Below are 8,910 nucleotides of genomic sequence, written 5' to 3'. Positions count from 1 at the left end.
AGGTAGTGTAAACTCTAGTGTGTTAGAGTCGCTCCTCTAGTTTCTTGTGCTAGCCCCCCCTTCTCTTCTCTTTTTTCTCTTTTGTCCATGTTGCAGCATCCTCTGCCGGTGGCGAAGAGCATCACTGAATGCAAAACACCGGATCCTGCAGTGTGGGAGTGAGGGGGGCAGGGTAACGGCCCCTTTTGGGCGGGGGAGAAAGTTCGTCCCTCAAGACTCCTCTCCCTGGCCCTGCCCCTTTTCAACCTTTCCCCGACCCTGCACCCCAACCTGGGACTTGATGATTGGGCCGGAGCTTCGGGAGCTGCATGCTGGCCTGCGGTCCCCACCCCGGGTCATCCCGTTGCTGCTTCCACCTGCCTGCTGTGCTGTTGCCATCCCTGACCCCCAGTCTGGCCCTCGGCAGGAGTCCCCCCTTATGAGCCTGGTCCTGCTCAAGGTTTCTTCCCTCCTAAAGGGGAGTTTTTTCTTGCCACTGTTTGGCTTAAGGAAACTCGTCCACGCTCTTATCTCCTCCAGGCTTGACTACTGCAACAGCCTGCTCATCGGTATCCCCAACAAACACCTTCGGAAACTCCAACTCATTCAGAACTGTGCTGCCCGAACTCTGATGAGAACCTGCAAATACGACCATATCACCCCTACTCTCCAGAAACTACACTGGCTTCCCATAACCGCAAGAATCCAATTCAAGATCGCCCTCATCACCCACCTCTGCATCTACAGCACTGCCCCTCAATACCTCAAAGACCTCCTGACCCCTCACTCATCCACCCGGAACCTCCGCTCACAAAAGACCAACCTCCTCTATCAGCCCCGCACACGACTCAGCTCCATGGGAGACCGAGCTTTCTGCTCCGCTGCCCCACGCATCTGGAACTCCCTCCCTGAACACTACGTCAACCCCAGTCTGTGGACACCTTCAAAAAGGGGCTTAAAACTTTCCTGTTCAGGAAGGCTTTCCCTGGTCTTTCTTAGATGTTTTTTACTATTTTTACGCTTTTTTTACTTCTCGTCTTTTATGTGTCCTGACTTTCCCTTGATTATGTAATGCACTTTGAGATTATACATGAAAAGTGCTCTACAAATAAAATGTATTATTATTATTATTATTATTATTATTAGGTTTTTCTCCCACTAGGGGAGTTTTTACCTGCCATTGTTTATGTAATAACTGCTCGGGGGTCATGTTCTGGGTATGGGTCTCTGGAAAGCGTATAGAGACAACTTTTGTTGTATTAGACGCTATATAAATAAAATTGAATTGAATTGAAATGAATACTAACTATTTTAAGAAGGAACAGGGATTCAAACAAACTCAATGCAGAACTTTAAAAAAAAAAGTATACACATCGTTCCCTCTGGGTCAAGTTGACGGAGAAGCATAAATCCAGGTTGAACCTGCAACCCTTGTGGGGAGGGGATTAGGCTCATCAGCCACAGGAGGTGGTGGTTGGACTTCTGCGGGTTCTTCTTCTGTGGGTCAGACAGGAGTGGACAGCTGCCCCCGGAGGACGACAACATGAGCTTCATTTGTCACGAGTCACCAGACTTCTCCTCCGGGTGATTTTTCATGTGACTCAGCAAATCAATTCTGCCGCTAAAACCTTTGTTGCACGTCTTGCACAAATATAGCTTCTCGCCCATGTGCGTGGTTATGTGCCGTTTAAGAGTTGATGATTCAGTAAAGGTTTTTCCGCAGGTGTTGCACAGGTACGGCTTTTCGCCGGTGTGGGTCCTCGAGTGAACCACCAGGGTGGAACGTAGCCTGTAACTTTTTCCACATGTTTTGCAGATGTAGGGCTTCTCGCCCGTGTGCGTGGTTATGTGGCGTTTAAGAAGTGATGATTGAGTAAAGGCGTTGCCGCAGGTGTTGCACAGGTACGGCTTTTCGCCAGTGTGGATCCTCGAGTGAACCAGCAGGCCGGAACGTTCTGTGTAACTTTTTCCACATGTTTTGCAGATGTAAGGCTTCTGGCTCGTGTGCGTGGTTATGTGGCGTTTAAGATGTGATAATGAAGTAAAAGTTTTGCCGCAGGTGTTGCACAGGTATGGCCTTTCGCCGGTGTGGGTCCTCGAGTGAATCACCAGGCTGGAATTTTGCCTGTAACTTTTTCCACATGTTTTGCAGACATAGAGCTTCTCGCCCATGTGGATCATTTTATGCTTTTCGATTGTTGATAATTTTCTAAACGATTTTCCGCAGGTGTTGCACAAGTACGGCCTTTCGCCAGTGTGGATCTTCATGTGATCCATTAAAATACTACTTTTACTGAACTCTTTCCTGCAAGTGCTGCAAGAAAACACCTTCTTCCCCATGTGGGTCCTGGTCAGCTTTGATTTACAGTTGCTGTCTAACGGGACAGCAGCATCTTCGTGGTCACCGTGTCGTCTCATTGGCTCCGGATCTGCAGTTTTACTGGAGTCTGAGCATAAACTTTCAGTCCCATCCTCATCTGTGTATTGAGCTTCAGGAGAAGTGTGCAACACCAGCTGGCCACAGTTTGGTCCTGGCTCACCATTTTCAATTCTCACATCAGCGAGATTGACCAATGAGACATCCACCTCTACGTCCTCGTGCTTCATCTCCTGACCGCTGGAGTCTTCCTCCAGTTCTGTAGTCTGTGGATGCCCTGGTTCCTCCTGGTCCGGGCTGCAGCTCCTCTCCAGGTTATCCAGGTGCTGGTCACTGAAAACCCCGTCCTCCTCCACCTTACAAACATTTTCTTGTGGGGGGTCTGGAATTACAAAAAGGGACAAAACGATTGGATTTTAACAAGTCAAAAGTGCTTCCCATTGTTTATTGTATTTGAGTTTGTTTGAGTTTGAGTTTATTCACAATACCAGAATAATAATTATAATAATACAATTGAATCAAACGGGTAGAGTGAATGGGTCCCCCAAGGAAGCTAGGAAAGCTTATAGGTGGGGGCCCATAGTTCATATAAGGGTGAGGGTACAGTCAATGGTATAAGCAGTTACCATCCGTAAAGAGATGGTGATAGACAAATGCATACAAGTACACAAAAAAAAACACTTAACATACATACTTAACATTACATACACATACAGTCACACACATACATCTCAGCAGTCCATGAAGAAGCATTTTAAATTATATATAGGTTAGTAAAAGATTATTTTTTTAGTTGTCTTTTAAACTTGGAGATAGAACGCAACACCTTGAGGCCATCATCAATCCTATTCCAAATCTGCGGCCCCCTGCAAACAACACTCATACTGGCACGCACATGTCGGTGACATTTCCCTAATAGTGGTTTGATTCTTGTTTGGTACGTGTGCTGAGGACTGGAGATTGGCACAAGACTACTAAGTCTAGGGTTGAGCCTGTTGACAATTTGAAACATAAGACAAGCATTATGATAATTGTTTAACTCAGCCAGTCTTAGTAACTCAAAGCGGTGAAATAGAGGGTGGGTGGGGGAATTTCTCTGACCAAGACAGGGCCCGTATGACTTTCTTTTGTGAGGTTTAAACTTTGTCCTGAATCTTCGGTCTTCCCCTTCATCTATGTACCGTATTTTCCCGACCATAAGGCGCACATAAAATTCTTTTTTCCTTTTATAAATGTGCTGCGCACCCAATGAAACGGTGCGCCGTATCTATTACCTGTATTACGGTAATGCAAGGCGGACGGCCACCATGAGAACGGTAAAGGGAGAAGGGGGCGTGTGAAGCACCTGTGAGTTGCGGACGTGAATGAGACCATCCTCAAACTGAAAGCAGTAGCGCTGGCGGAAGAAATTAAAATTGAACATCTTCATGGAGGTCCGTCTTGGTGCTTTTGCTTCATGAAATCGTGCCACCCGGGGAAAGACGGGATCCGCGCCGGGGAAAGACGGGGTCCGCGCCGGGGAAAGACGGGGTCCGCGCCGGGGAAAGACGGGGTCCGCGCCGGGGAAAGACGGGATCCGCGCCGGGGAAAGACGGGGTCCGCGCGGGGGAAAGACGGGATCCGCGCCGGGGAAAGACAGGACTTTGAAGGGTTTGATTAATGTAAAAACTGAAATAAAATACAATCAAACTAAGTTTTGCTCCCGCTCTATTTTTAAATAAGCACACTTGTGTGCTTGTGTGTGTGTTTTGCGGCACCCGTGTGTGTTTTGCGGCACCCGTGTGTGTTTTGCGGCACGCGTGTGTGCAGCTCCGTGTCTGTAGACTCCGCCTTTTGGGTCGTTGCGCCGTATGTGTGTTTTAAATCTAAAAATGAGACACAAAAATGAGGCTGCGCCTTTTCACACGGTGTGCCGAATGGTCGTGAAAATACGGTAGTATATTTGAAAACAAGTGCATTACTCTGTGTGAACATTAGGCGGCACTGTGACTGTACTCGTGTTACTGCGTTGGTATCGAGACAGTTGAAGAATAAAGTTGTTGTTCCAGAAATGGCTTCTTCCGTGTCATATATAAGGATCTAACTACAAGTACAGCATATGAACACATATATGAGTATCCTCCAACCATCACGTTTTTTGCCAGTGTCATCTCACATCTCACACTGTGACCTGCATCTTTTCTACAAAATAAACGATTAAGTCTAAAGCATGAAATTTGAACGGTAAAGTTGCATCTTAGTAACAGTTCAATGCCTCCCAGTTTATTAAAAATGACTCTGAACTGAAATGATCTGAATCATCTACTGTATTAATGAATGTGTTTACACAGGACTTGATTATATTTATTATTCATTTTTGTTCTAGTATTAATAGACATATGTTAAATGATTTTGAATGATGTAATTTATTGACCATGTGACGGAGGGAAGGGGAGAGGGTGTGCTGTTGTTTTTATTTTTATTTACTCATTTATTTATTCCTTTTTTTAATTTATTTTTTCTTTTTCTTCTTTTTCTTTTTACATCTTATTATTTATTTATTTTGGTTTAATTAATGTTATGAAAAGTAAAAAAAAAGGGGGGAAAATATTGATAATTATATTGTTATTGTAAATCTTCTTTTTTTCTTTTTTTAATGCCCTCAATAAAGATATCTATACAAAAAAAATTACTCTGGGGATATGATACTAAAAGCTCTTATTGTGTAAAAAAGATTTCGACCAGTTCCTTTTTTAGGTTTCCATTAATACAATTTAAATCTACAGCTTGCAGGCCTCCATCTTTGAATTCTTTGGTCAGTTCAGTTTTCCTAATGTAATTATTTTTCTTTCTCCATATATAATCAAAGTTAACCTGATTAATCTTTTTGATTACGTTATTGGGAATAGACAACGAGTTTGCTGGATAAATACATCTGGAGAGACTTTCCATTTTGGTTAAGAAGATACAACCTAATAAACTGATGTCTCTTAATAACCAGGAGTTAAGTTTGGTTTGTCATTCATTAATTACCCTTTAACGTTATTTTTAGTCCTTATTCATGAAGGACTTCATGTCTCTCTCCATGAAGGCAAGTGGTCTCGGCCCTGAAACAGCAAAGTCCTCCCTCCATTATCATGTTATTTTATTATTATTATTATTTTTACAAAAGTGCATCTCCACTCGTTGAGTTTGCACTTTGAAAGAGATGGAAAATGGACTGGTACCAAAAGCCAGGCTTGTTGCACAAGGTTTTGAGGAAGTGCAAGTTTCTGCTACAGAAGGAATCTCCAACCTGTGCTTCAGTCTCTGAGGCTCCTTGTGGCAGGAAGTTATCAAAAACAATGGACACTGCATTTGATGGACATAAAATCTGCTTCTTTCATGGACTAGAAATGTGGAGAGACATTTTCATTAAACCTTCTCCAGAGACCAACAGAGCAGATCATCTTTTTTTAACCCACATCAACTCCATGGTTCCTGACACAGTGGATTCCTATCAGTTTTCCTACCGTGCCAACAGATCAGTGGATGAAGCGATGGCTTCGGCTTCACTTCACCTTCCAACACCTGGACAGGATGAACACCTATGCACGGCTTCTGTCCCTGGATGTGTCATTTGATGAAGCCAAGACCAGTGAAATGACAAACTGGATCAAAATGACGTGATTGAGGAAGTTGAGGATAAAGGACAAAAGTGCATCTCCACTTTTCAACTTCATTTAATGACATTTCTCTTTCAACATTGTTTTCTGAGCTAAATGCTGGTTGTACTGATCACGCTGTACCTGTACCAATAATCTGAATCACTGACAACTTTCCTCTTGTTGATGCACTAAAGTCTTTTTTTATTTGTGTTTTTATTATTATTATTACGATAGATTCTTGGGTTTATGTTGAGCTTTTATGACTCACCACCAGGGGGCACTGCTGTATAATAAAATGATTCATCCATCTAAAATGAAAACTTAATTACATTTTTCATGATTATTTCTGACTATTTATGAGTTGAGGTAAAAAGACATTTACTCCTAAACGGATGTCTGATATAAAAGGGTTAAATCCAAAATCTGTCCTCTTCCTGGAATCTGATCCCGATGATCCTCCCTCTTCTTCCTGCTCTCCAACCTGCAGATCTGCAGCTTCAACACGGATCTCAACATCAGCTTTAGAAGAAATCATGTGTCAGACGAGTTGTAAATCTAGTACAACTTGATTTTATACATTTGATTAAATAATATTGTTAATTTCATATTATGTAAATAATATGAAAAACGTACACAGATATGTTGTAACTTTAGCTTATATAGTTACAATAACAGCATGGATCATGTGAATTGCATTGTTTTGACTTAGTTTGTCCCATGAATTACACGATAATCTGATGTACGTGCAGCTCAGATTTAAAATGCATAAAGCCTTTTACAGTTTTCAGGGAACTATGTATATTATCACAGTATACAGCAAAATCTGGATACCGCAATATCGTATTGTATCGTGACTCAAGTATCGTGATGTGTATCCCACATTACACTCATTTCCTCATTCATCTTTAAACCAAATGTTCTTGTTTTCTAAATCAATAAAAACATTTTAAAGGGTAAATAAAAGCAAACCGTATCTGACTGCACTGACTTCTGAAATCTTCAAGATTTTTTGTTTAATGCTGCAGATATTAAAGTTTAGAAAATGGTGACAGATGGTTGGCTGTTCTGTTTCTGACGTGTTGATGGTTGAACGGAGTAGATGGAGAGAGTTTAACAACATGGAGCTGCAGATTAACTTTACAAAGAGAATGTGAGTGAAGAAGAAACAGACGGGAAAAAGCACGTGTGAGAGAGGCTTTGTAGATGAAGTAAATAAACTGTCACGTTTAAAGAAAAATCAGCACATACTAACAGCTCTTTATTTGCACCGTGGAGACAGCAAGTTACCAACAGCAACAAATAATATGATTTTAAGAAGGAACAGGGATTCAAACAAACTCAATCCAGAACTTTAAGAAAAAAAGTACACAACCACATCATTCCCTCTGCGTTAAGTTGACAGAGAAGCATAAATCCGGGTGGAACCTGCAACCCTTGTGGGGAGGGGATTAGGCTCATCAGCCACAGGAGGTGGTGGTTGGGCTTCTGTGGGTTCTTCTTCTGTGGGTCAGACAGGAGTGGACAGCTGCCCCCGGAGGACGACAACATGAGCTTCATTTGTCACGAGTCACCAGACTTCTCCTCCGGGTGATTTTTCATGTGTCTCAGCAAATCAATTCTGCGGCTAAAACCTTTGTTGCACGTCTTGCACAAATATAGATTATCGCCCGTGTGCGTGGTTATGTGCCGTTTAAGGGCTGATGATTCAGTAAAGGTTTTTCCGCAGGTGTTGCACAGGTACGGCCTTTCACCAGTGTGGGTCCTCGAGTGAACCACCAGGGTGGAACGTAGCCTGTAACTTTTTCCACATGTTTTGCAGATGTAGGGCTTCTCGCCCGTGTGCGTGTATATGTGATTTTTAAGAAGTGATGCGTGTCCAAACGATTTTCCGCAGGTGTTGCACAGGTACGGCTTTTCGCCGGTGTGGGTCCTCGAGTGACCCACCAGGTGGGAACGTTGCCTGTAACTTTTTCCACATGTTTTGCAGATGTAGGGCTTCTCGCCCGTGTGCGTGTATATGTGCCGTTTAAGATTTGATAATGTAGTAAAGGTTTTGTCGCAGGTGTTGCACAGGTACGGCCTTTCGCCAGTGTGGATCTTCATGTGATCCATTAAATTACAACTTTTACTGAAATCTTCCCTGCAAGTGCTGAAAGAAAATAACTTTTTCCCCGTGTGGGTCCTGGTCAGCTTTGATTTACAGTTGCTGTCTGACGGGACAGCAGCATCTTCGTGGTCACCGTGTCGTCTCATTCGCTCCGGATCTGCAGTTTTACTGGAGTCTGAGCGTAAACTTTCAGTCCCTTCCTCATCTTTGTTTTGAGCTTCCGGAGAAGTGTGCAACAGCAGCTGGCCACAGTTTGGTCCTGGTTCACCATTTTCAACTTTCTCATCAGCGACATTGACCAATGAGACATCCACCTCTACGTCCTTGTGTTTCATCTCCTGACCGCTGGAGTCTTCCTCCAGTTCTGTAGTCTGTGGATGCCCTGGTTCCTCCTGGTCCGGGCTGCAGATTCTCTCTAGGTTATCCAGGTGCTGGTCACTGAAAACCCCGTCCTCCTCCACCTTACAAACATTTTCTTGTGGGAGTTCTGGAATTACAAAAAGGGACAAAAAGATAGGATTTTAACAAGTCAAAATTGCTTCCCAGTGTTGATTGTTTGGTTGTATTTGTGAGGTTTAAACTTTGTCCTGAACCTTCGGTCTTCCCCTTCATCTATGTAGTATATTTGAAAACAAGTGCATTACTCTGTGTGACCATTAGGCAGCACTGTGACTGTACTCTTGTGTTACTGCGTTGGTATCGAGACAGTTGAAGAATAAAGTTGTTGTTCTAGAAATGGCTTCTTCTGCGTCATATATAACGATCTAACTACAAGTACTGCACATGAACACCTATATGAACATCCTCCAACCATCGTGTTT

At 43.1% G+C, this 8,910-nt stretch overlaps 2 protein-coding genes across 2 annotated transcripts; both read right to left on the bottom strand.

Annotated features, from left to right (window-relative positions):
• Nucleotides 1–264: 264 nt before the first annotated feature.
• On the bottom strand, nucleotides 265–2,437 carry LOC133440431 (zinc finger protein 239-like). Its single transcript, XM_061717690.1, has one exon. The coding sequence runs from the start codon at nucleotides 2,395–2,397 to the stop codon at nucleotides 1,537–1,539; it is 861 nt and encodes a 286-aa protein (XP_061573674.1). The 5' UTR covers nucleotides 2,398–2,437; the 3' UTR covers nucleotides 265–1,536.
• A 4,991-nt stretch (nucleotides 2,438–7,428) lies between these two features.
• On the bottom strand, nucleotides 7,429–8,543 carry LOC133440430 (histone-lysine N-methyltransferase PRDM9-like). The gene has a single exon (XM_061717689.1). It carries the CDS (start codon nucleotides 8,422–8,424, stop codon nucleotides 7,543–7,545), a length of 882 nt encoding a protein of 293 aa, XP_061573673.1. The 5' UTR covers nucleotides 8,425–8,543; the 3' UTR covers nucleotides 7,429–7,542.
• Nucleotides 8,544–8,910: the final 367 nt, after the last annotated feature.

The sequence above is a fragment of the Cololabis saira genome, chromosome 3 (genome assembly GCF_033807715.1).
Source record: "Cololabis saira isolate AMF1-May2022 chromosome 3, fColSai1.1, whole genome shotgun sequence".
Taxonomy (NCBI): domain Eukaryota; kingdom Metazoa; phylum Chordata; class Actinopteri; order Beloniformes; family Belonidae; genus Cololabis; species Cololabis saira.
The sequence above is the reverse complement of the archived record's forward strand: the minus strand, read 5'-3'. Positions and strand labels throughout refer to the sequence as shown.